The 27139-nt window shown below is 31.4% G+C and overlaps 4 protein-coding genes and 3 pseudogenes across 6 annotated transcripts; 3 read left to right on the forward strand and 4 right to left on the reverse strand.

The window, feature by feature from the left end:
* The first annotated feature begins 978 nt into the window (after nucleotides 1-978).
* LOC114190753 (RING-H2 finger protein ATL16 pseudogene) lies at nucleotides 979-3031 on the forward strand (annotated as a pseudogene).
* A 2068-nt stretch (nucleotides 3032-5099) lies between these two features.
* On the forward strand, nucleotides 5100-7885 carry LOC114192559 (transcription factor bHLH104-like). Its single transcript, XM_028082312.2, has 5 exons — nucleotides 5100-5292; nucleotides 6084-6146; nucleotides 6447-6524; nucleotides 6970-7132; nucleotides 7335-7885. Exons 1-5 carry the CDS (start codon nucleotides 5201-5203, stop codon nucleotides 7596-7598), a joined length of 660 nt encoding a protein of 219 aa, XP_027938113.2. The 5' UTR covers nucleotides 5100-5200; the 3' UTR covers nucleotides 7599-7885.
* A 2959-nt stretch (nucleotides 7886-10844) lies between these two features.
* LOC114189985 (CASP-like protein 5B3) lies at nucleotides 10845-14291 on the reverse strand. Of its 3 annotated transcripts, none has more exons than XM_028078718.2 (4): nucleotides 14132-14291; nucleotides 13078-13249; nucleotides 11746-11878; nucleotides 10845-11358 (listed from the first exon to the last, which is right to left on the reverse strand). In XM_028078718.2, the coding sequence occupies exons 2-4, from the start codon at nucleotides 13203-13205 to the stop codon at nucleotides 11164-11166; spliced, it is 456 nt and encodes a 151-aa protein (XP_027934519.1). In that variant the 5' UTR covers nucleotides 13206-13249; nucleotides 14132-14291; the 3' UTR covers nucleotides 10845-11163. The 3 variants fall into 3 exon arrangements, with proteins under 3 accessions (XP_027934519.1, XP_027934518.1, XP_027934520.1); XM_028078717.2 differs by having other exon boundaries at nucleotides 14127-14286; XM_028078719.2 differs by lacking the exon at nucleotides 14132-14291 and adding an exon at nucleotides 13402-14045.
* Nucleotides 14292-16848: 2557 nt separating this feature from the next.
* LOC114189885 (1-aminocyclopropane-1-carboxylate oxidase homolog 7-like) lies at nucleotides 16849-25866 on the reverse strand. The gene is made up of 4 exons (XM_085675872.1): nucleotides 25835-25866; nucleotides 17971-18438; nucleotides 17450-17771; nucleotides 16849-17097 (listed from the first exon to the last, which is right to left on the reverse strand). Exons 3-4 carry the CDS (start codon nucleotides 17597-17599, stop codon nucleotides 16849-16851), a joined length of 399 nt encoding a protein of 132 aa, XP_085531998.1. The 5' UTR covers nucleotides 17600-17771; nucleotides 17971-18438; nucleotides 25835-25866.
* On the reverse strand, nucleotides 17606-18528 carry LOC114189886 (1-aminocyclopropane-1-carboxylate oxidase homolog 3 pseudogene; annotated as a pseudogene).
* LOC114192111 (uncharacterized) lies at nucleotides 22459-24568 on the forward strand. The gene is made up of 5 exons (XM_028081700.2): nucleotides 22459-22659; nucleotides 23648-23762; nucleotides 23848-23937; nucleotides 24096-24194; nucleotides 24294-24568. The coding sequence occupies exons 1-5, from the start codon at nucleotides 22592-22594 to the stop codon at nucleotides 24393-24395; spliced, it is 474 nt and encodes a 157-aa protein (XP_027937501.1). The 5' UTR covers nucleotides 22459-22591; the 3' UTR covers nucleotides 24396-24568.
* Nucleotides 25233-26549, reverse strand: LOC114192110 (enoyl-CoA delta isomerase 2, peroxisomal pseudogene; annotated as a pseudogene).
* Between the last annotated feature and the right edge of the window lie 590 nt (nucleotides 26550-27139).

Raw genomic sequence — 27139 nt, forward strand, 5'->3', positions numbered from 1 at the left:
TAGTTAAGATTCAAATGTTGTGTGAGTCAAAGTCTCATGTTAGATAAAAATAAGAAAAATGTATAGTGATGTCAAATTTATTATCTTAAGATTTTAAGTTAAAAGTAGTATCAATCTCTCATACACATTTGGTTCATCTTATCAGTGTTATGTTTTTTCACTTCATTCCTTACTCGAAAGACTTGTTTACAAAATTGATGCTTAGTTTTGATTAAGGTCACTAATGTTTAACTTTTTAATCAATGTCTGTCATGTCACATATTCACTCTACAATCAATGATGCAATGTGCATCATTCACCTTCCAATTATTTACTCATTCTTTCACAAACATGGGTCACTTAATTTCGTTTCTGTAATTAGATCAGATATGAGTGGCGACCACTAACAACATATTATATTAATTTTCATGGTTTATTATGAACATGCGAATGATTCTAGAGCTACTTTACATTTTAATCTTACGGATACAAAGAAAGTGAGACAGAGTAAATGAAAGACAAGTCTCTTAAATATGCATCTGCATTAATAACTTTACCAATACAGAAGAAATGAAGAAATTCAAACTCAAGACTTTGACACATTTTTCACTCTTGAGGTCAACACACAGTTTCATCGGTAAAGACTTGGTCATTGATGAACCACTGTCACCATTGTAGCTGGACCACCACTCACTCTACAGAGCCTTCATTAAAAACTGACCCATACGTTACCCTAAATATTGGACAATGACCAAATACATTCCAAGTCTTGCATAACTTTAGGAAACAAAATTTTTTTTAGACTTGGTAAATATGACCAAATTTATTTCTAGTAAGAAACAATAGTTGCCTTTGATGTAATTAGAAAAGCCTATCGCGTCATCTTTTAAGTAATTACAAAACCAACTTGCAGAAACTTACTGATACTTGTATATCAGTTTGTAAAATAAAGTTTGCATTCACTTATATATTATAAAATCAATCGTCTTGTATCGAAATTCACCGAAGTAATTTGAGATAAGAAGGTGATTTGAGGTAAGAGCAAGCACGGTTTGACAACAGTTTTTCATTGAATTTCAAACCCTCTGGTGTCTCTTCACTACCACCCCCTAGTTTATAAGTCTTCTCAGTCTTTCTCTATTCTCACTACTTACTTGTCCTATATTTCACTCCTCTTTACTCTCCAACCACTCCCATTTTCTGTTTGGATTTGGGGAAAAACCATGGCCTACTACTTCAGTTAGTGCATTAAGCATATACTAAAGATTCTGCAGGAAAAGTGTGATAAGAGTCAATTCATGTAACATATTCCAAGATCTAAGATAACCCTTTTGTTTGCAGAATCTGATATGGATTTTGTGAGCCAAAGACACCTACTCCATATACATACACAAGCTGATTCACCCTGCACAGTTCCTCCAAATCATGGTATTCCACACCATTCTGGTTCAAATCTTCCTCTCTTAGCAATCCTTGTGGTTGGAATGTTGTTCACAACTTTCTTCCTCATAGGCTACTACATGTTAGTTATCAAGTGCTGCTTCAATTGGCCCCATGTTAATCACACAAGACTGTTTTCTCTGTCAAGACAAGGTGAAGAAGATCCATCTGCAGGACTCTCAGCAGCATCTGAGCCAAGAGGGTTAGAGGAGGCAGTTATCAGGTTAATCCCTGTGATTCATTATAAAGGGGACACAAACTTTGGAGAAAGAAGCAACATTGATGATTGTGCAGTTTGCTTGAGTGAGTTTCAACAAGATGAGAAGCTGAGAGTTATACCAAACTGTAGCCATGTTTTTCACATTGATTGCATAGATGTTTGGCTTCAGAACAACACTCATTGCCCTCTCTGCAGAACAATTGTGTCCTTGACAACCCAACTGAACCTTCTCAGTCCAAGGCCTTCAACTCAAGACCAAAGCCAGAACATTGAAAACCATGTTGGTGATGAAGGTTTTGTTGTGATTGATTTGGATGGTGAAGGTGATAGAGGCCAAAACCTTCAAAGAATAAGACAAGAGTTACCCACCACTATCAGTGTTTCTTCAGCAAAGAAGCTTCATAAAGTTAGCAGCTTGGGAGATGAGTGTATTGGCATCAGAGCCAAAGGTGAAAGCTTTTCATCAGTTCAAGCCATGAGGAGGTCCTTTTCCATGGATTCATCAGTGGATGGAAAGTTTTATGGTGCAATTCAGCAGGTTTTGCAGCAACACCAACAACATGAACATGAACACGAACTTTTTCATGAGATTAACACAGTTGAAGCCTGTGATGGCAGTGGCAGAGTGAAGAGATCATTCTTTTCTTTTGGACATGGAAGCAGATCAAGAAGTGCTGTTCAACCTCTTTATTTGGACCCCTGAAATTTTTCTTCAGATTAATTGTTTCAGGTGTCTAATTTTCGTTGAAGTTTCTCTTGGTTCTTACAGTTTAAACTTAATGATTTTTATTTTTTTTTTATGATGGAGGATGAACTTGGTTTAATATCTAGTACTTTTTAAGTTTTATCAGAATCAAGAAATCTCTCTGAATATAAAGAAGTTACTGTTTTTTTAAAAGAACATATTTCTAACATTTCTCATACTATTTATAAGACAGATTCAACATGAAAGTTATTACTTGAAAAAAAAAAAAAAAAAAACAGTTTTTACAAACTTATTGGTTAAGATGGAAAAATGTGTCCTGTGGTAAAAAGTCTTGGCAAGACCCTTTCTAGGGACGTTGACTCGTTGACCTACATGACTTTGGGAATTGTCCATTTTTGGAGGACTTTTGAGTCTTCTTCCTTATCATCTCTTTTTGACTTGGTAAGTTTCATCTTCACCATTGTAGTTATAATTACGTGTGTCTCCTTGTTTAACCAATTTTTCCTCTACACTTGGTCAAACTCATGTTTTCTCATGAAACTATACCAATTGTGTTTTCATGTTGTAGAATATTCCTACTTGCGTTTTATAGGGTAAATTGTAGCAAAAGTTGTTCACCTAAAATGCATAAACGTGCTTTCCCAACTAATTCTACTTTCAATGAATTCTTCAACTAGTAGTGTCTATGTCCTTCATCACACGGGTAAGTTGTACTTAATTTTCTCATGTAAACAGATAAAAAAAAACTATAAAAACAGGAAAAAAAATAGTTTCCCGAGAATAAATTATATTTAGTCAACTGTTTTTAACATTCTCGTATAAAGAAACAATAAATATAAAAAAAGGTAAAAAAGAAAAACTCGGTTTTAGCCCTTGACAAAGAACACAAGTAGACAAAGAGTGACAAATTAATGCGAAGAAATAAATATTGACTCAAGAGGTCAGAAGTAAACAATACTCTAAACAAAATTTTAAAGAATTTTAAAAGACAAAATAGTAAAACTAGAAAAAATTACGATTACCAAATAGAGTTAATTGAAATAATGCATAGACTCTAAGAAAATCATAGATCAAACAAACTCAAGCAAAAAATGCAACAAAAATTGTGTTGAACTCTTCAATTTTCCTTTCGTGTTTGATTCCTTATTTTTATGTGGGTTTAGAGTGTTTCCGATAAAACTTTTCTTACACAACTAGTTTTTCGTATATGACGTTTTTTAATAAATTTAAAAATAATCTAACTAATTAAAACTCTGTTAATTATTTTTTAGAATAAATTATCCAATAAAAATTTATTGAAGCGTAATAGTTTATGCAAGTCGTACCAGTGTTTATTTGATTTCTTCTCTTATATATACAATCTTCCAAAATTTTATATCAATATAAAAATAGTTTACACTCTAACTTTTATCTATTAATTTATATCATTTATATATATATATATATATATATATTAAAATATAATAATTTCACTACCTTTTTTGTTATTTTTTGTAATTAAATAATTATGATAACATAATTATAATTCAGCAAAATAAGATAAGGATAAGAATGTTTTTAGTTTTTGTATTTACAACCGAAATTGAAATGTGTTTCTTTCTCAAAATTTATATAAAATCCATCCATATATTTTAGTAATACATGAAATTTTTCCTCCAAAACAAACACTTTTAACTTTTAGGTAACATGTCTAACAGTCAAGTTAATTGAACTGACGTGTCAAAACACGTGGTTGTGGTTAATATGTGTAATTTAAAAAAAAATGTTTATATATATATATATATATATATATATAGATAGATAAAGAGAAATAATTATGGAAACGTATTTCATGTATTACTAAAGTAAATGAAGAAATTTATATAAACTATGAGGGAGAGGAATTCGTCTCTGAAAAGATGTGTCATTAACTCTTAAATAATGTGTCTAACAGTTATACTAACTGAATTAACATGTTAGAACACGTGACCGACACGTGTAATTTGACTTTTTTTTTCTTTATTTATATATATTTTTTGTTTTAGTTCTGAAGTACGCATTTAATTTATTATCATAAGACAAATTTTATATAAATTTTGAGAGAGAAATATTTTCAATTTTACATGACTAAAAAAATATTTATCCTAATAAAATGCATCATATAAAATTGGTATTAAAAATTCATATAGTATAAATTACAGTTAATATTTTTATTTATATATAAATACAAATATTAGCTATTAAAAAAAATTAATATAAAAATGTAAGTAATAAATTCAATCCCGAACTTGAACTTGTGTATCTAATCAAATAAATAAATGCTTACCGGTAATTTATTTTATGAACAATTTACGAGTAACTTAACTTATTTTCATAGATTTAAGGTATAGTTTGATTACAGCAGAAAACAATAGTGAAAAAAGAAATCATCTACATCAACGTTATTATTTTGGATAATTCAAATTAATATTTAAATTAAAATATGTCAAATTATAAATAATTTATATGTTAATTTAAAATGTTATTAGATACATAAAATATTTAGTTTGATTAATATATATATATATATATTGTGATTGAAGATTAAATTGTATGACAATTTTAAAATTAGATTAATTCTAATTTCGTGCAAGATTCTAGAATAAAAAGGTATTAAAAAAACAACGGGAAGTAAGTTAGATAATATAATTAATTATATGTTTAAAATGTAAAATATTAAACAATGATTTATCATAAATTTGATTTTGATGAAATGAAAAATTTGGGTGCTAAAAGCCAAAATACTGTTCTTATTATTCGCGTATGGAATATTTGAAGCCCTTTTGGTGTGAGAGAAGATAATAGGGCGGTTTGGTTAAAAGAAGTGGCAACCGCAAATGGATCCCTTAGATGACAGCAGCTGTTGGGATTTTCTCGATTACTCTTTCATCGATCAAGCGCCCCCTGATTTCCTTTGGTCCAATCACAGGTTTCTTTCTTCTCTTTATCAACTTTTCAATTTTAACTATTCTTAATTTCATCATTGCATGTTTCTTTTTTTGGGGCTCATTGTTGATCTTCATGCTATTGATTTTGTGATTTCGTGAAAGTTAAGATTACCCTTTTGATTTGTTAATCTGTATCGTTGATTGATTTGTTCCTTGTATTTTTGTAGTAGCTCAAGTTCATTCGTTTAATCAGTTTTTTTTTTTTTTTTAAATGTTGATGATTCGGTGATGTATGATGAAAGATTATTGTTCTTTTTTGCGGAATTTGGTGTTGCATGTTTCGATTCGTTTTTTTTTTATGTACCCTAATATGGATTTTGATTCGAATGCTGCATTAGCTCCCAGGTGTTAATTGTTGGTGTGTTATTATATGTTTGTGTTTTGTTACTTAGAGGGAAAACACAGGTCATTCATTTTTTGTTTTATTTTTCTTATTATCCTGATGTTTGGTAATCAATGGATTGAGTTTTCTTTTTTGGGTGATTCAAGCTTCTTTTTTTTTTTGTAAATTGTTTTATATTTTGTTGTTGCTTTTGTACTGGGAAGTGTAAGATACTGGATAGAGCTAGTGGTGTCTATTGATGCATCTAACCAAATCGCACTAGAGATGATGAATATTGTCTTTACTTAATGTTGTGTGGTAAACTTGGTGTCTATGGATTAATGTAGCCTAATTGCATGGTAGGACAAGAGATGATAGTTGTTGTCTTTGCTTAATATTTTGTGTGGCAGATGGCTGATACTTTTTTCTTTTTTTTCCTGTGTTTGCAAGTTTGAGCACTGAAATTGACATTCCAGATGATGCTGTTGCTTGTGAAGAGAACACCAAGAAGAGGTATCTTGTCTGTTGCTTTTGAAGTGATGTACAATGTGAAAATGTGATGATGTAATGAAAAAGTTGATGAAAATGTTGTTTTGACTCCATAGACTATCTTTTTGTGATTTCATTCATCAACAAAAAGATGAGAACTTTATTGTACATGTATCTGATGTAAGTCTCTCAGACACCCATTAAATCTGAGCTTATGCTTAACATAATTGATTGAGTTGCCTTTTTTTTTGTGTTTTTGTTGGGGTTGTGATGCTGTCTTTTGAATCATTTTTTTGTGATCAATTTGTTGCAAATGATTTGTAGGGGGCGTACTGATTCATGCTGTAAGGCAGGATCAAAGGCATGCCGTGAGAAATTGCGGAGGGAGAGACTCAATGAAAGGCATGCACGCTTTTATATATTGAATTTATAGTTGATGTAACAGAGTACTGGCTGAACTTTTAGCTTTTCCTGTATCTGTTGCATAAGGAATGTATACTCTCCTCATTAATTTCTGGTTTCTTCACACATTTAGGTTGTGTTTCATGTATTGTTGTCTTAGATACTTGAGTGAGATACTTCACATGTGTATGGTAGTATACTGAATGTGTGAAATTTACAACTCTCTCATTCAATTCTCTGAGCACAAGGCAATACCAACTTCCATTAATTGCCAATTGTTACATTTCTTTGATAACTTACGGGAAAAGTGATCTTAGTTTCTAGATACATAAGATAACCAGGTATGTTAGAGACTGATGTAACAATCAACTCTTCCTGTTTTGTATTGTGTTTTTGCTGCTTTTTGTAATGACAAAAGGGAAAAATTTGATTGTGATATATGCAGATTCTGTGACCTGAGCTCTGTGTTGGAACCTGGGAGACCTGTGAGAACAGATAAACCATCTATACTTGATGATGCTATCAGAGTGTTGAGCCAACTTAAAACCGAAGCTGAGGAACTCAAAACAACAAATGAAAAATTATTAGAGGAAATAAAATGTTTGAAGGTCAGTATTGTTTCAGACATATTCTGTAGTGAGTTGAATGTTTATTTCTCTTACTTTCTGCATTCTTTGTTCCATTGAAGACGCCTTAGGAGTTCAAACCCTCCAAAATAGAGTTGAAAGTTGTATCATAGTATCTGTTTCAAAATTCTGCCATGTCAAAGTTGCATCATGTCAAAGTTACAGAATTTTTTGGTTTGAACAGGCCGAGAAGAACGAACTTCGTGAAGAGAAACTTGTTCTGAAAGCAGATAAAGAGAGGATTGAGAAGCAGTTGAAATCCTTGCCCATTGCACCAGCAGGGTTTATGGCACCCCCTGTAGCTGCTGCTGCTGCTGCAGCATATCAAGCAGGAATGAACAAAATGGCTGTTTATCCAAACTATGGATACATTCCAATGTGGCAATATCTTCCTCAATCTGCCACAGATACATCTCAAGATCATGAGCTTAGGCCTCCTGCTGCATAGTGTTACTTCTGTTGTGCCTCTCTGCATCATTTCACATTCATCATTTCACAACACTCTCAAAGTATTGACATGTAAATAGTGTCATTGCTTTGATTTTTTTTTTCTTTTCCCTTTTCACTTGCTATAATGTGCTAAAATAGTTTTACAAGTAAAACTATGATGGCTATGACATGAAAACTAATGATGTCCACTGTAAATTGCCCAATTCTTTACTTGTCAGTACCTTCTCAAAATTCTACATCTTATTTTTGGTGACTATGTTACTGATATGGAGTATGTTTTCTGGATGACTGATTCTTCATTGGGAAATCTGAGTATGTTTTTCTCCCTAGAATCACTAAATTCTCTTCTTTTTTTCTTTATTTAAATTCTTCATAAATGAGTTTATTAAGTTACAACAATCACTATTATTTTACTAGGTGAGGTTAGTTATATGGATTGCATTATACCACTTTCCCTATCATTTAACTCTGTTGAAGACCAATAAACATTAACAACAAAATTGGGTTGATTAAGTTACCTCAAATTTTCTTTTATCTGAATTAATAAAAAACAATAACTTTATGAAAAAAGGTTTGGTTTGGTCCCATATATTTTTTGTTATTTTTTTTTAATAAAATAAATTCTCATGCTTTGGTAAATGATAGATGTATTTTAGAATGTTAGCATGACTGAAATGTTAGATATATGGTAATGTTTAATATGGACTTTCCGGAAAAAATATTTTTTTTTTCTTTTTAAAATCCTAATTTGACATTATAAAATACTCTTAACTTTCTTCTTTAAAAAATAATATAGTTTCCATTATTATATAGAATATGAAATGTTGATGTGATTCCAATAAAAGGCACTTTATTTTGAGTGTTCGTTTTACATGCTTTAGGTGGTGCCTCAACTTTATATAATATTTTATAGTGATTATTCAATTAATGGTTTAAAGTATTCATCAATTATCTTATTGTGGATGATATGATGCTGAATTTCCCTACACCACAATGCTTCATAATGTCAAATGAAGAAATAATTATTTAATCAGGATTTGGTGGTGATTAAAAGTGCACTTTCCATGTGAAAATTTTAGGATATCCTATCAAAATTATATGTATCTCTTTCAGAATCATAGATCATGATAATATATCTATATAAAATATAAATAATCTTTATGCAACTTGTGTGAAAAGTTAAAAAGGAAATCATTTTAACCCAACCATTTTATATAAATGATTCCTATTTATTCATTTTAAAATCTTATATTTTATTTACGTCAAAAATGTTAAATAAATAACTAAAAGAATTAAATTTTCTCTGTGAAAGTTGTAATTTAAGAATTTTATATTATCTCTTAGTTCCATATTATTACTTATAATGAACCACTCTTAGTAATAATTCTAGTTGCAATGCATGAAGAATATATAACACTAGAAACTCTAACAAACTAAAAGGTCTAAAATGATAAGAGTGGTGATTTATTGACACCACTATTCCTTTTATTTATACTTATTCTACAACCCTATGAACTAATATTTTACTGGAATATAATAGCTTATTAGAGAAAGTAATTATATTGTAGATGCATTTAATGAATAATGGTGTCAAGATATTATTTTTCAAAGATAATTATACTATTGTTTGAATAATTTATAAACATTTCTATGTGTTCGATGTAAGATATTTAATTATGAATATTGAAGCAAATCTTTAGCTGTTAGATCATCTGAGAAAATTTTCTTATAGTTTTCATATATTTCAAATAACTTTGGTTATTTCTTATATTATTTTTATATCTTTGATTTGTCGATACATATATACAATGAAAAATATGAAACATATCTTAAAGACATGGTATATTACGTTTTCTTTTATACGAGTCATTATTTTCATTAGAGTCGTTTGACAAAAAGTTTAGTTTTAAACCAAATTAAATAAAGATAAACATCTTATTTTAATATTGATTTAGTACTAAATAAATCATTTTAAATAACAATTGAATGTTAAATAATATTTTTTATAAAAACATATCGTGTACCCTAGTCCATTCGCTATTCTTGTCTCATAAAAAATATTTTAAAGATATTTTATTAGTAGAGTTTCTCTTATTTAAGTGTAAAACTAAATTTTATAGATCTTAACATTCTACTTTAAAAACAAAAACAAAAACCTAACTTGATTTATATACATTGGGAGAATTATTTGAAAATAAAATGATTTATTGGACCATTTTATAATCCAAAAGGTATTAAGTGTTGTCAAATAAGTAACATTCATTATCATCTTTTAGAGAGAAAACATAATTTCCCTCATTTTTTTAAGAGTAAGGTTCGAAATTCCTAGGGCCCCAATCTAGTGAATTAAGTTCCCACTACCACAAATTAAAGTAATTTTAGGAGAAAAAAAGTCAACCAATGAATTTTAAAGGGAATAATTAATGTTGGGTAGTTGATAACCAAATAGGTTTTTTTTTTTCTTTTTATAAATCGAGATAAGATAGTGTTTATATATATATATATATATATATATATATATATATATATATATATATATATATATATATATATATATATATATTTCACTTAAATAAGTTAGCTAACATGGTTGTTTTAATTGAAACTAAAAAAAAAACAAATTAGGATAAATTTTCATTAGTTTGGATTGTTTGATTTTCTAAAAGAAAATGAAAATAGAGATTTGAACCAAACCCATTCGGTTAATAATAAGTTGATTTGGTTCAACCAATTAGATGTAAAAAAAACTTCAAAAAAAAAAAACTCATTTTTTTTCTTAATTGGGTTTCAAAAGAATTTTTCTTGAGAATTTGTTTAACTTTTATGTGTAAATTTATGGTTTTAGTTTAAAGGGAACGATTTTCTATTTAAAAAGCTTCTTTTAAATTAAAAAAAAAATTGTTTTAAAATATACTATGAACTTTGCCAACATCAGTAAATTTTGAATTTGAATTTTTTATGTTATTTCTTTGAACTTTCAAAATATAGTAATGGATACAAATTTTAATGTTTTAAAATATACTATGAACTTTGCCAACATCAGTAAATTTTGAATACTCAAGCGTAATAAAAGGACTACATAAAAAAAACTCAGTAAACTCAGCAAAGACTTTGAGAATCATCTAACCAAAACATCATCTGGTATTAGCAACTAAAGTTCATGGAAGAACAGAACTTTAATGCAGTTCTTTTGGTGCTTTTGATATTTTTGTCCAAGAGTTTCACCTTAGGAAATTTATGCTAATTTGACATAAAATGTAAATATTTATTGTGTGAATGATCAAGCTAAGTGTAAAATAATATAAAAAAAAAACATCTCAAGTAGCTGCATCTAAGCTTTGTGGTAGACACTGGTTTATATCTTTGAAAGGCAAAATCATATATACATTTTTCCTCCCCTTTACAATCTGCATTCTGAAGCTACCCCAGGTAAATTTCAGAGTGCAGAACTGAAGTGATTCATTCCCTCCTATCAACAGCGTGAAAAGATAATTTTGAATCAGATGAACTTGAGTCGGATGAGAGAAAGTTGTGGAAATGTTTGAAGAAAGAGCAACAGTTTCCTATCTGGTAGCTAGTAGGCAAAACATGATTATAGATGATAATAAAGTTGAAAACCAGCTTAGGAATGCTAGTGCCACAGAAACCTGGTACTTCTGACACTCCTCTCCAGAGTGGCAGTGTCCCAGATCATGAAAGTACAAAACTGTTATTCCAGCTGAGGCAGAAGCTGCTGCTAGTGACAGTGTTGCTGTTACCTGTGGAGAATGGACAATGGTCAAGAACAAAAGTTGTCATCATAACAGTAAAAGTAAGTGCTACTGTGAAAAAGTAAAAAAGTAAGTCTAAGTCTCACATTAAATAAAAATAAAAAGTCGAACACCACATAAAAAAACTCATAAGTTCACTGTCTGAAAATTTTGGATTACTTTAAGTAATGTTAATCTCTTATGTGGATTGAACTTAAGTCACATGTATATAATCTCTCCCTAATGAACATTCTTCAGAAAAAACCCATCATGAATGTTCTTATGAAAAAAATATTCTTTGTATCTTCTACTGTGGACATACTTTTGAAAGAGATATGAAGATTATACAAAAATGCAAAGGCTGGGAAAAGAGTAAAGGTTAACCAAGAGACTAACCCAATCTCCAACTACAAAGAGGCTGATTAGTACTGGGCTGAGAAGGGACTGATGTTTCACCAAAGAAAACAAATCCAATAAAAATAGCAAAAAACTCCAAATGATTTGTAAACCCATTGAAGCTATCAAGTAACTGCACAATTACCAGTGGAAGAGTCAGCATTCATTTAAAATATGCTGTATCCAACATGCATGCATTGCTATTGAAGTATTCATGAACAGTGCAAGTTTAATTTCTTCATCACCACTTCATCAGAAGAAGCAAAAAACTTCATGAGACATTGTTGTGTAGAAAAAGAAATAGCATAAAATTGAATAGTAAACAGTATAATTAGTAGGAGGTCTATCACAGTCACACTGCATTGAGGTTCAACTGCAGACCTCCTTTGCATGCAAGCACTTCATCTTGACCATGAGGCTAGTTTCTTGTACCAAGCTGCCAGATCAGGCACCATTTGTACAAAGTGCCAAAGTACATAAAGACACATTCAGAGGTTTCTCCAATTCTAACATTCAAGCATAAAGTCAGTGACTCAGAAAAGAGCTTTTAATCGATAGATTCATGGTTATAATGTATTCAAGAAGTGCATCATGATGTTGAAGTAAAATCCATCGCCTCTTTATAGGGAAAAGGACAAAATAGAAATGAATGGAACATCATCTAAACGAGTCCAGATTCTCTACTGGTATTGGGCTTTGTGGTGCTGTTCTATGTTAAGGATTAATAAAATCACTTATTGGACCTAAGTAGTCAGTGGTAAGGCATTTTTTTCCTCAGAAGGTAAATCAAAGTATACATCTTCAGTGCTTCATAGTCACTTGGAATTGAATAGTTCAAATACCAAGTAGGTTGCGTTCTCACAATATGAAAAACAAAAGCAACCATAGTGCATTCTCATGAAGCCACTCATTGCAATTTACTCAAAAAAAAGATGAAAAAATCAACAAGAATCCATACATTCATAAATCATCACTGTTGGATGAAGATCAGATGATTCAACATCTCATATATGAGTCATTTGTCCCATGGTTCAAATTGGTTGAACACATTGACATCTACACATATTCAGCAATCAGAAAACAATATACTAACATATGACACGATTAATGTCTTTTGAGAACACAACACTCATGAAATCTCAGTCATTCAGAAACATTCAGCATTGAAGATGAATCAAGAAAAACATATAACATGGGTGATGTAATGTGTTTTGAGAACACAACACTCACACATGAAACTCACACCAAAGTGAAATAAGTGCATGATGGATTTTTGCAGAAGAAAAACAAAATCTTGGCTTGAATGAGAGGAGAAGGGGATTGACTGATTACCAAAAAGCGGTCAAATTAAAGAATCTGGATGTGGTGGCCATGGAAGCAATTGACCCAGCAGCAAGAGTGAACTGTGTCATCCTAAGAACCAGTCCAAGAACAGAGCCAGGACCCCCACAACAATTCATCTTCTATCTCCGCCAAATCAAATCAATGATCACACCCTCAATGCCTAACAACGAACACCCATTTCCAGATTTCAGCCCAAAAACAGAACAAATCATCAACGAATCGAAAGGTGAGACTTTTAACATCAACTTCACACCCCCATCACACCACACAAAGTCACAAACAAACAGAAAGATAAGACACAGAAATAGAGACCCAAAGGAAAGAAGGAGTGGAAGAAGAAGACAAATCAGAGATTCCAAGTTGAAATTTGAATCTGGCTTAACACAATCCAACAAAATAGACAGAAGAAAGGAACAGCACAGAGCACAGAGTGAAGAGATGAAGGAGCAGAGAGAGAGGCCATGAACAATTAATGTTATCAATTCATTATAAATTCACTTTATTTATTTGTAAGAGTTTTTAAAGTATGAGGACCATGATAACCATTTGAAAGATTTTATAAGTTAAGTACTTTTCAATATGCCATTTTAACTTTTCAATTTAATTACAGGTGGATGCACATCAGCGTTTCCACCGTGCTTATTACCTAATAAAAGGACACTTACTACAACATAAAATTTATAAGCTAAAAATAGTTATGATCTATATATTAGCACAGATGATACTAACGAGAATCATTCATCAATCTTTTTTTTTCATCCAAAAAATAAAATTTAAAACCATTACAACTTGAATTACCTGATCTAAGATCAATGTCACTCTACATTGGATGTTACTTAAAGAAAATAAAAACTTAACTATATTAATATTACAAGTTTGCAGAATTTTACAGCTTTTTCTTTCACTAAAAAGATGATCGATCTCATTTCACTAACAATAATCTGTCATATACAATTTGATATTTCATAAAAAAAAAAGTAAATTTATATCAAAGTTTGAAAAGAAAAATATTTTTTGTATGCACAAATTTAACAAACCTAACTCAGTGTGTGGCTTCATCGCAATGATATAATTCTGTGATATTCAAGTCAACAAGCCAAGTTATAGCCTTCCTCCACGCCACAGTTTTTGCCTTAATGGGTTGAATATTGCCTGCAAAAACATAAGGACTTTGTTTCAGTATGTTAGTATCATAATTTGTTCTTTTTTTTTATAAAATTTTTCTTTTCAGATAAAATTTGTGTGGTTTCCACTGAATGCGTAGAGATAGGAATCTTCCAATTTACAGATCTTCCTTTTCGTACTCCTTTTTTTATTGAGTTTTGTATGTTTTAATGTTATATCTTTTTCGATTTTTTCTAGTTCTTTTTGGAATTCATTATGAATTCGTCAAGAAGTGGACTTATATACTCATGAAAAAAAAAAATCATAACTAACCAAAGCAAATTCATGAAAAAGAAAACCCAAGTGTAAAGAACATAGAGAAAAAAGAAAAAGCATAAGCAACTTGGTTTAAACAAAACAACAAATACTTGGTGGACACACATAAAACAGTGAAAAAAAACAAAAGTTTAAAAATGGAAGTGACCCCAAAACATATAAAAGAAAAATAAATAACCCAATTATCAACAACAATACAAAAATAGTATTAGCATTCCGTAAACGAAAGATAAAATAAAATAAATAACAATGTGTGAGAAGCTTTTATACTCCCTGAAATCAATGTTTGAACCAAAATGAACAGCACCTTAAGCATCCTTTTAGATAAGTTCATTAAAGTCACATTAGATTTCTCAAGTTTTAACTTTCTAAAAACTTGAACTTTAATCTCGCTCGCATTTTGTTTCTGGATTTTCAAGCGAAGCGTAAAAGGGTGATAATCAAGAAAGAAAATTTTGACTTTCATCAATGAACTTGATGTCATCTTTAAAGCTTTTATTCTAAATTCTTCAATTCTTCTTCATTTTCTATAAAACTTGTTGATAAGTAAAGAAGTCCTAATATGTGTTCTATGAAATATAAAAGAAAAAAAAAAGACATTTTTAGGAGGAAGGAGACTTCTAATCATGTTTTTTTTGTAAACTTTCTAAAAATTTTGTGTACATTTTGTTCTTATTGATTCATGCATTCATAAACACGATACTTATTTCTATTATTGTTATGAAAATTGTGAATATTGTGTTAAAATCTGTCATATGATGGAACTTTAATTATGTGCCTTCAAAGGGATGTAAGGATTATTGTACTGTATGCCCATCGGGCCATCGGTAAGGCGCAGTCCTCCGGTTCATCGAATAAGGCTGGGAGCGTTTGCAAATAAAACAGGACCATCGGTCAATCGGTCCCACAGATGAACCATATAGCACCGTCGGTCGATCGGTCCAACAAACATCACAAACTATCTCAAAAGGGGACCATCGGTCGATCGGTCCCACAAATGAATCGCGTGTTTTCTCACAAGATTATCTGTCGATCGGCCCTACGTGCGAATCACATGTTACCCTCTAAGGGACCATCGGTCGATCAGCCCTACGTGCGAATCGCGTGTTACCCTTTAAGGGACCATCGGTCGATCGGTCCTACGTGTGAACCACGCGTCACTCTTTAAGGGTCCATCGGTCGATCGGCCTCACAGATGGACCACACGTTAACTTGTAAAGGACAATCGGTTGATCGATCCCCAAGTCGATCACGCATTTACCCATAGAGGCCCGTCGGCCGATCAGTCTCATAGGTGATTCGTGTAGCACCCTTTCGTATGACCATCGGTTGATCGACCATATAGACTGATTATTCGTTTAAGGTTGTTAAAATCATAAGATAACCAGCTTAGTCAAGCGGTCATCGGTCGATCGGCCAAACGAGGCTAGTCAGCTGGGTTAATTAACATTAAAAAGGTCAGTAATTTTGATTAGAGGATCATTGGGTCGTGATTAAGGAACCTTAATCACAGGCCCACACCGGAAACTATAAATAGGGCCCAGAGGTAGGTTGGTGAGGATCTTAAATTCGCATTTATGACTGCAGTTACATTTATACACCGATCGGCCCATCAACTGACTTAAGCATCGAAGCCTTTTAGACAGGTACCCTGATCGTTCGTTCGACCGATCGAGCGAGGAGAGAGATTTCTTGGGGAAGAAGCTATTGCAGTTGTGAAGAGAGGATATTTCAAGAAGAAAGGAGTACAATTGAAATGGTTCTTGGTAGGCGCTTGATCCCTACACCCGAAACAATTATCCTTAAGCAGTTTGATGATTGAGATGTAAAACGAGAGTAATTTACTCAAATAAATTTAATCCAAATCGAAGAGTTGTGTGCTTTGTAAAGAAAAACAAAAAACTTCTAGTTTTTGTGTAATTCCAAATTTATTCCATTTTCATTCTTATTAACTTGATTAATGAGATCAGTAATCGATGTTGAATGCCACTCATTCAACCTCACATTCCTATGAGTCCAGATGCTTTACTAGCTTTTTTTAATGTTCTTATGTGCTTAAAATTAAAAATACATTGTGTTGATATTTTAAATATCTTTTTAATATATTTTAAAATATTAAAATTAGTGATAATCAGTGTATTATAAATACAAGTAGAGTAACAACAACAAAAAATTCATAAGAGGATATATTTTTAACAGAAAGAAACACTTTATCAACAATCATGAGAAGACATGAAAATACTTCATGAAGGTTCAAACACGAGAAGAGAAAAAGCAAAGTATTTGATAAGTACTCTCTTAAATACAAATAAGTTCTACTCAAATCCTAAAATGCAACATAGGAGGAATTTGATTCGCACATTTACGGTAGTGGGCTAAAAACTCTGCAACCGAAAATTCTCTGTATTTTGCAGGATTTTCTTCTGATAATAACTCCTTGATGGGACCATAAATCCTTGCATTCGAATGAGAACTTGTGGTGAAAAAACATGCAACAAAAGCTCTTGGACTAACACGGTTCACAAGTACTCTATGTTGAGCGCTCTTGAATTTCTCATTTGAGAGAAGCTGGTGTTCAACAAATTCTAAATCAGTCATGTTCATCAGTGTTAAAAACTACATTGACCAGAGATAAAGATAAATTTACCATAAATAAGATAAATTTACAAAGCCGATAATGCAGGTATACCCTATCTATTTAGGCCTCTTCATTCTTATAAAATCAGTTTGTAAAGTGAAATTTACATGGTAAATTCATATTCTCTCAGATCGATATAAGATCTTTGACAATCTGATATTACACTGATGAGGGAAGCCAAAGTAAGTTCTTGGATCATCCACTCTTCATTTCAGTTACATTTATAAGTAATGTTAACCTTTTCTATATTCAATTGAAGAAGAAGAAAATGCAGAAGCATACCTGCAAAAAATCACCGATGTTAACAACAAGAGCCTCAGGTAAAGGGGGCAAATCAATCCACATGTCCTCATGAAGAACTTGGAGGCCACCAATTTGGTTTTGTAGAAGCACTGTGATGAAATCAACATCAACATGCTTTGTTATTCCCATAGTCAATTATGGTTCAGGACAGGGTGGATAGTAATGGCTAACAACATACATCCCCCCATTGCAGCCAATATCAGCTAAGTAACTTGGATCCAAACCAAGAGCTTTTGATAACAGTTCAAACAGTAAAGTTCCCAGTTTTGACACTTGATTTGTGTATTCCACAATAATGTCCCTACAAATAAATGAAGTTAGATTATCTGATATGAAACTTATACTCACACTTGAATTAGAACATTATCACTATCCAATATAAGATTCACACTTCACACTTCACAGAGTGTTATCACTACTCAATATGGAACTTAGACTCATGCTTAAATTATAGAAACATTATCACAAACAGAAGGAGAACAAAAATTTGAAACACCCACCTGCATACAGATGGCAAGTGTCCTAGTGTAGGGAGATGAGTAGTAAGGTCACAGATGAAAGTGTCTTTCCAATTAGCTGGAGCATTGGAATATAGATTGAAATTGCTGTTGAAGATAAAAGGTTTCTTATCACGAGTATAAAATTTCTTCTTGACCTCACTATCTTGCTCAAAAAATCTTACCACCCCATCTAACATCTCCTCCAGAGTGTTCACTGGGATGCCATGATTCACAATATGAAAGAAACCCCATGTCTGTGATGCTTCTTTCACTCTCTCAACCACCCTTTTCCGTTCACCACCATCTCCATGGATCCTTCCAAGGTCAATAATAGGAATAGTGTAATCTTTATGCCCTGATTCTGAGACCCTTTTGAAATTATCACGGGGGTGATGGAATATGCAAGGGATCTTGGTAATGCCTTCATCAACAAGTCCTTTCACACCAAGCTTTGTCTCATCAAAAGCTCTTTTGTTGAAATATCATTATCCTTGTTATAAAGACCTTAAACTTCAATGCAAAAAAATGTTGTCTTCAAACTGCACAGTACAAGATCATCGTTTTAAACAAATAACGAGAAGGAAAAAACAATGATAACATTCAATTAACCACCCTCAGTTAGAACTTCATAAAACTCTGGTTAGAAATTAGTTACCTGATGAGACTCCCTCTTTCACGATCAAAGCCACGAGTGAGAAAAAATGAGAAAGAAAAGTGTGTTTTTATGTGGAGATCACAAGTGAGAAGATAATGACTGAGAAAAACACGTAGCAGCCATGCACCATATTTGTTGTCGATGATAAATTGGAAGAATGTGCCGTTTTCACCAGCTTACATGTCACATTCACGTTTTTGTTTTTACTTCAGAATTGCAAAAGGAGAACAAATGAAACAACGTGAGCAAGACCCATTTTCTATAATAGATATTATAATTTGTACATCAAAGAATTATCATCGTAATGAAAAATGATATTTTGACTACTAAATTTTGACAAGTTTCTCTTACAATCTTAGGTGGCATCTTGTAAATGGTTCTTCATTTCTCCATTTTCTCATTCTTAATATTTCAAAACCATTTAAAAGATGACACATCATGTTATAAGAGAAAGTTGTCAAAATTTAGTAGTCAAAATATCATTGTTCTATCATAAATCCAAAGTCAGTCAACATGAGTCTAAGTAGCATGTTGTTCAATACATAACAAAATGTCTGAGTGGTACATTCCCACTACAGCATTTCAGAATTGCTAAGATAACTTCACCTCAAAATTTTTAGGATGGAAACGCGAGTCGGTCTGGACTATTTAGGCCCGATTCGTATTTGGTCCATCAAATAAGGAAAATGATTTTTTAACTACTAAATTTTGACAATTTTTTTATAACCTTAAGTGACATTTTTTAAGTGGTTTTCTATTTTTTCATTTTCTCATTCTCAATATTTCAAAATCACTTAGAAGATGATACTTCATGTTGTAAGAGAAATTTGTCAAAATTTAGTAGTCAAAATATCATTGTTCATAAAATAAGGATTAGGCTTGCTCGTCTTGCATTTTCAACATGGATCGAAAAATCTAGCCTATTCCGAATAAGTGCGGGTCTCATGTCAACTTTTTTTTTTCTTTTAAATTCTTATGATAAAATTTTTGATATTCAATAAATTGAGGAACCTTAACAAATTTACAAAATTAAGCTAATATTTTTGAGTGTTGGATGGTAGATTGATAATTCAACATTTTAATCATATTCATATTCATATTTTGATATACACAATGTATTCTTTAAATCTTAGGGAAATCAGAAATACATAATACTTATTTTCTCAATCATACAAGAATTTAGAACGTTGATGCAAAAGTCCAGAAAAAAGTAACCAATATATACAATTGCAAATTTTTTTTATGTAAACTGCGGGCTATGCAGACCAAATTTTTGCAGGTCAACAAGCTCAATATCTCAACCCGCACGCGTTTTTCTGATGAGCAGGTCCGTCGGACAAGCCTATATGGTCACTCATACCTGAAATCATTATCTTTGTTTAGGAAATATTGTGCTTTTGAATCTTATAATTTTTCGTGAAGGAAACTAGTGTGAAATCTTTAATTTTTATTTTTATATAATTTTTTAATTACTATTTACTATTTATATACATATCATAGGAGATTTCTTAATTTTTCAATTTTTCCGCTTAAAATAAAAAAAAAATGTATAAAATTCAAAATCTTATTTTTCAGTTAAAATAGATAAAAAAAATACAATATACCATGGTAGTGTATATTAAAAAATTATAATATGTTTTAATTTTAGAAATATATATTAGAAGCATACAAATAGAAAGTATATATAAAACAAATATGTAAGGTAAATATGGCGCTTAAAAAAAAGTTTGTAGATAATCATTCTTCATTTTTGTTTAGTCTCCCATTTTATATTCTTAAATGGACATATTATAGTTGTGTTGCAGTTCTACAAATCCTAAACCCTAAAGTAATTCAGGTGAGTTTTCATTAATGCTTTTTATTTTTATTTTTAGGCTATGCAAGTTATGGGTTTAATTTTAGAAGAATGTGATTTTATCAAGCATTTACATTAGAGTATATATATAAACCTAGGTGTTTATATACCAAAATATAATATTCACAAACCAAACAAATTTTTTTAGACTATTTTCACACCATATAGATCTACAACAAACCTAAATAAAAATAGCAATAAATAAAGAACAAGAAATATTTATGAGATTTAACAGTGAGTCTAAATCATATATTAATTAAAAATAAATAAAATTGAGTGATATATAAAATATAAATCTATAAATCTATTGTTTTATAATTTTGAAGATAGTGTCGATTCATATGTTGAGTTTAGGTCTCATTATAATTATGTTTCGGTGATGAATTCTCCCAATCCATCAAATATAATTTGAATGCTTGAATAAAGAATAATATCAAATATTAGCCGTTAATGCAAACAAAAACTTTGATTTAAAAGTTGATTATAGAATCAAATATCAATATAAGTACATTTCATTTTAAGTTTGTATAATGGTAAAATTTGTAGAAAAATTTTCCTTACTTTTTTACCACTTAATTTTTAATATATGCAATTTAAATAATTATTAGCAAAGTAATAATATCTCATTTTAATAATAAATTACATGTTTAATATATTATATTTTCATATCATCATAAATATATCATTTCAAACAATTTGAATCAATATATAATACAAGTTTTCTTCTTCTAAGGTTAGTTATATCAAATTGAAAAAACAGTGACATAAATTAAAACAGCCGTTATGTTTAGTGTTTGAGATCCAAATGAGTTTAGACCAACCTAATCGTGAATATAGAGTTCCACCCATTTTGAAAACAATAGTTATAATTTAAAAAAAAAAATAAAACTATTTTCTTTTATATATATATATATATATATAATTTTTTTAATTGAACAAAAATTACCAAATATAAAGTGGGAGTTGTCAAATTTGTATGTCCTATTTAGATTATGGGTCAAGAAAGGCTGACATAAATTTTCCAATTAATTGTTGGGTGAGGCCACCCATTTTGCAGGCTATTATTAAAATGGAGTGACATGTGCATATATCAAATTAATATATTTGTTTTAAACTTTAAAATAATGAGTACTTTGTTATAAAAAAAATTGCATAAAACATTGTTGTATTAAACTTGATATTTTAGTTCAATTCATCTTTTAAATGTATAAAAAATAATATCATATAAACAAACAAATTTATTTATTGGTAAAAGAAAATTAGATATACAAAATATTATACTAAAATAAAAAAGTTTTATTAGTGATTATATTGAATCTATTTGTTTAAATATTTTTTCAGAAAAAAAATTGATTTTTTTTAAAATAAAATTAGTTATTTGGTTGATTAGACTTGACTACTACTCTTCATGTTGACTTCTTTTATGTGCAATTATGTTTGATTTACTATGAATGTGATGGTGGCTAAAGAGATCTAATGAAAGCCAACTTGTTAGTGGTGGTAGGTGATGCATTCAATTGAAGATAAATTATTTTTTTAATCCTTATTATATTATAAGGCATGTGAGAAATTATTGATCATGTTTTCTAAATTTGTTTAGTTAATTAAATATTATAAATATTTATATTTTGTATTAATGAATAGTGAGATCTTGAAACAATAGTAGTAATAAACATTAATTTGGTATATTGATAATACCTTAACTTTTTTAAACTAAATCTATTAATTTAATCAGTTTGCGTAATTATGTTAAAATTATATTACACTAAAACTAAATGAGAATAAATTAAAGTGAAAGCAACAAAATAAATGATTTTTACTTATATTTATTTAATTCAATTAATTAACATTGCTTGCTTAACACCCTCATCTTGCTTAAAATTATTCCAAATCTCACTCATAATAATAATAATATTATTATTATTATTATTAATAATTATCTCTTTTAATAATATGAGCTTAACCAAATTGACCAACTTTCACTTTCTCTCTCTCAAATATTATATTTGATTTGGAGTTCCTTGTTTCACTCTCCTTCTCTTTCTCTATAGTCTTCCCCATTATTCTCTCTCCGAGCTTCACTCTGTTCACCTCTGCAAAAGGGAGAAAAAATGGGGTTTTCCTCCTTTCTGGGTCGAGTTCTCTTTGCCTCCCTCTTCATCCTCTCCGCATGGCAGTTGTAAGTCACCCTTTTGACAGATCTATCGGATTTGTTTAAAGGAATTCACTTTCCACGTTGTTTTCGGTTTTTGGATGTTGGCTTTTGTTCTTTCCATTTTGTTTTCGATTGTTGGATGTGGGTTTTTGTTTTCTCGCCTTGGTTTCCAGGATTCAATGTAAAGGGTCCGGCTTTTTAGGATTTGGAGACGCATTTTGAGTCCCTTTTATGGCTGTCATAGATGGATTAATGATTGGATTTTGCTTTCAATTTTAATGTGCATTAATGAATGGGGTTGTCGATTTTCTAGAATGTAGGTGGCATTGTGGTTGGTTGTTGATTGTTTATTGTCTTTTGAGCAAGGGATTATAAAATGGTTTTGTGACCGCGATTTTGGCTCAAGGTTAATGTTTTTGGAGTCTCTGTTGCTGCAATATTGACTGCATCAGCAGTATTTGTCACCAATATCAAAAGATCGTGTTAAGACCTTGCTTTTGACTATGGTATCGTCTTGAACTTTTAAGTGGTTTTTGAATATCCGTGAGAATCAATGTGCTGTAAATTCTGGAGGTGCATAGTTTTTTAGCTGGTTTTCTTTTGAAGTTACTCACTTCGATTCATTGAGGATTGTAATTTCTGCATTAAGTAGTCAGACTTTGATTATATCATGTATCGTATAGAGCCTAAGCTTATAGATCTAATTGTGGAGTCAGTTTTATGTGTCAAGAAACTTCAGATTTAGGTTATAAATGAATCTAGTTATGAAAAACAAGATAAATCTCATTGTCTCATTGTTTCCTTTACTGGCCATAACCCCATTAATGAAAAACAAGATAAATCCCATTGTTTCACATGCTGCAGATCCTGCTCCAAAGACCAATATTAACTTGTTAACAAAATGTTGGGTACCTTAAGAAATTTTGGTTTGCTAATGTACTACTTTGTGTGACAATTTCTTATTGTTGCAAGTTTTAGTTCTTCTGTGTTGACATAACGTTTATAATGCAAGGTTTAATGAATTTGATGCCAATGGTGGACCCATTTCGAAGGAGTTGATTCCCAAGCTCACTGTTGTGAAGAAAAACTTGTCCTCCAAATTGGGGGTAGCACTACCACATATTGAAGTAAGGCCATGTTTTTATCTACTGTCCTTTTAGCTGTATAGATTTCATTATTTAGTACCATTTCTGACTGAAATACTAAATACAGGCCCGGCAATTCATTTCTGTTATCATATTTCTCAAGGGGGTTGGTGGGATTTTGTTTGTGTTTGGCAGCACAGTTGGATCTTTTCTACTGGTAAGGGCTTGGTTATATTGTGAAGAGGATGCTATTCTAAATCTTAAGTGTTTTTTTAAAGCTATTGTCATTGTTGTGCTTCAAATGAATCATAAATTCAGATTTTTTTTTTTCTCTTTTTCTGCATCTAAGGTTTTTGTTGTTGTTATTTGTTATAGCTCTTGCATTTGGCGCTTACCACTCCACTTCTGTACGATTTCTACAACTATAGACCTGGCAAGCCCAAGTATAATCAGCTGCTGAATGAATTCATGCTGGTTTGTCTAAAACATTTATGACTTGATGTCTTGCTAGTTGATGTTTTCATTTGTGTGAGAACTTGATATATATACTATTGTGGTTGCTTTTGATGGCAGAACACGGCACTTTTTGGGGCATTGCTATTCTTTATTGGAATGAAGAACTCAATTCCCAGGAGCCAGCTCAGGAAGAAGACCCCTAAAGCGAAGACAGTTTAGAAAAATAGAGCAAAAGAAGTACTAGTTTGTCAGAATGCTTAGTTTCGGCATTCAGTATTTGATCTTCAGCTGAGTTTGGAATAGTTACTTAGACTTTATTAAGATTATTTTGTTTATTTGTCAGATGGACCATATTTTGATGATTATTGGCATGCTTCCCCTTTTACTTGCAATTATATTCTACTTGGCATAAAGAAATGAAAGCTAAGATATGTTCAGATTTGATGATCAATACTTCATGAGTAAATGAATTTCCTTGTTGGAAGCAGAGTGAAAATTCTTACTAATACCACTTCATATTGTTTGGTTTTAGTGCAGTTCAACATCAATTAAACATGGTACCGAAGACAAAATTGAACAAATAATTTGTAAATTCTGTGGAGAACATTGATTTTGGACATATGAACATCAAAACTTTGGTCCAGCTTCTAAGACTGAATCAAGTGAGGGGTTAAAATCAGATGTTAATGCATGAGAAACAAACTGAAATCCTCAGTGAAGTGTTGTTGTAATCATCATTTTAGGTAGTCATTTTGATTGAGACAGGTGGTGGTGTTAACATAGACGCCATCAACCCATAAAATCATTCGGTCCCTTTAATGGAACCACCAAATAAATTGGGTTCTTGAAGCCACCTACCCATGAATGAATCAAGATGGACCGTTTTCATTCATGATGCTCTAAGGAAAAGAAAAGGTAACAACAATAACAAGCTACTGTCAACAGAAAAAAATTCCTCACCAAAGTCAATAGAAACATTAAGTATGATGCAAGGGATTTTGAAAAATCTCTACATAATAGATAATCAAATATAAATGTGTCATAAAATCATAAACATATAGTTAAACCATCATGTAATAATTTGTCTAATTGACATAAAATAGCAATTGTTACTGACAATCTCATTACACAAAATAGTTTATTGTTCACATGGATTCAATATGAGAAGTAGAGATGCCCAATTTTGAACTAGATACGATTATTGGACACAAGATTCCCCTACCCTCATGTGACCAAGTAAAGATGCAACTGGCTTAATCACAATGAAAGTGGGGATGGCAAAAGAGAAGTGGTCCTTTTGTGGAGTGCTTATGCAGAAAAAAATTCTCTCTTTAAGCAGGTGGTGACAGTTTTTCATTCAATTCAATAAGTTAGATGGGAACTGAGTGCGATGTTATATCTACTATTATATTTCAACAATGGAGAAAAGGTTCAATTTTCACATACATCACACACATCAAATCAAAATTTTGTTCTTTTAAGAACTAGATTATCAACTTCTATATATGTATATATCAAAATGTTGATCTGCTCTTTTTCTTCAATCTCATATTCTCCCTTGTTGTTTATTCAATTCATTACAAAACACTAAATTCCTGTTATTTTCTTCAAATCTTGGAAACAATGGATTTAGGTGCTAAACCCAAAACATCACACACTTCAGGGAACAAACTCTGTCTGATTTCCACATAAGCCTCCCCAACCCACTTCCTTCGTGCCAACTCCTCCCCCAGGCTCATCGCAGCCTCGACGGTACCCTCCGCGCTATCGTGCGCCGAGCGCACAATCCCCATCTCCACCGCCTCCTCCGCCCTCACCTTCCTCCCCGCGAGCACCACGTCACGCGCCGCCGCGATCTTCTCCCTCATGACGGCTGCAAAATAGTCAGGAAGCGTGATGCCGAGGTCCACCTCCGGCATGTAGAGGACGCCGCGGTCGGCGCGCATGAGAACGTGGTCGTGCGCGAGCGCGAAAATAGCTCCCGCGGCGGCGGCGTGTCCGGAGACAGCGGCGACGGTGGGGATGGGAAGGGAGAAGAGCGCGGCGAGGACGGGGCGAAGGGAGTTCGACATAGTGCGGAGGCGGATGCGGGCAGCTTGGGGGTCGGCAGCGGCACGCGCCCAGCGGAAGTCGAAACCATTGCAGAAGAATCTGCCTTGGGCGGTGGTGACGAGGGCGGAGGCGGAGGTGGCTTGGGAGTTGATTTGGGTGAGGGCGGCGAGGAGGGAGGAGAGGAGTGTCGGATTGAGACGGTGTTGTTCGTCGCTTTCGCTGGTTAGGGTTAGAACAAAAAGTGATCCTCTCTTCTCTAACGTGCACATCGTGCTATATGTGAATGTGAGGGCCCGAGTGTAGGGACGGCAACAGAGGACAGAAACGGGATTTGCTATCAGTCTCTCTCAAAGACAAAAAGTCATTTTTATCATCATACTCAAATTTAATGACTTTAATTTTTTTACCAATCCCATTTTTTGTCGGATAATGAATATATATTCATATCTATATATATATATATTTACCTTTTACTTTTTTAATTAATTAATTATTTTTTATAAAAAAATAAATTATTATAAGATAAATATATTCTTATCAAATATTCCATATTAAAAATATAACTGCTTTTTCGATATTTATTATTTAGAGAAAATTATATATATATATATATATATATATATATATATTAAATTTGAAAATCAAATAAAATTGTACTAAATTAATAAAAATAAAATTTATAAGTATTTAAAAAAATGTAGAGAAAACAAATTTATAGATTGAAAGATATTTTAAACGTGTGTTTATTTTAATTTTTAAATTTTAATGAAATGTTTTTTTATATACCAATACATTTTATAATATATTATTTTATCAGATCACACCAAAAATAAAAATTAAACTAATAATGAAATTTTAATATAATTTTTTTTTATTTTTTAAACTTTAATATATGTTAAATATTAATAAAA

The sequence above is a fragment of the Vigna unguiculata genome, chromosome 7 (genome assembly GCF_037176805.1).
Source record: "Vigna unguiculata cultivar grain cowpea cultivar isolate G323 ecotype 2 chromosome 7, ASM3717680v1, whole genome shotgun sequence".
Lineage (NCBI taxonomy): Eukaryota > Viridiplantae > Streptophyta > Magnoliopsida > Fabales > Fabaceae > Vigna > Vigna unguiculata.

Coding starts and splice junctions, on each gene's coding strand:
- LOC114192559 (XM_028082312.2), top strand. CDS start 5,201: ATGGATCCCTTAGATGACAGCAGCTGTTGGGATTTTCTCGATTACTCT. Junction 5,293..6,083: donor TTCCTTTGGTCCAATCACAG/GTTTCTTTCTTC, acceptor TGTGTTTGCAAG/TTTGAGCACTGAAATTGACA. Junction 7,133..7,334: donor AGGAAATAAAATGTTTGAAG/GTCAGTATTGTT, acceptor TGGTTTGAACAG/GCCGAGAAGAACGAACTTCG.
- LOC114189985 (XM_028078718.2), bottom strand. CDS start 13,205: ATGAATTGTTGTGGGGGTCCTGGCTCTGTTCTTGGACTGGTTCTTAGG. Junction 11,879..13,077: donor TTTAATTTGACCGCTTTTTG/GTAATCAGTCAA, acceptor GTAATTGTGCAG/TTACTTGATAGCTTCAATGG. Junction 11,359..11,745: donor TCTTTGTAGTTGGAGATTGG/GTTAGTCTCTTG, acceptor CATTCTCCACAG/GTAACAGCAACACTGTCACT.
- LOC114189885 (XM_085675872.1), bottom strand. CDS start 17,599: ATGGGAATAACAAAGCATGTTGATGTTGATTTCATCACAGTGCTTCTA. Junction 17,098..17,449: donor ACATCGGTGATTTTTTGCAG/GTATGCTTCTGC, acceptor GTTGAACACCAG/CTTCTCTCAAATGAGAAATT.
- LOC114192111 (XM_028081700.2), top strand. CDS start 22,592: ATGGGGTTTTCCTCCTTTCTGGGTCGAGTTCTCTTTGCCTCCCTCTTC. Junction 22,660..23,647: donor ATCCTCTCCGCATGGCAGTT/GTAAGTCACCCT, acceptor TTATAATGCAAG/GTTTAATGAATTTGATGCCA. Junction 23,938..24,095: donor CAGTTGGATCTTTTCTACTG/GTAAGGGCTTGG, acceptor TATTTGTTATAG/CTCTTGCATTTGGCGCTTAC.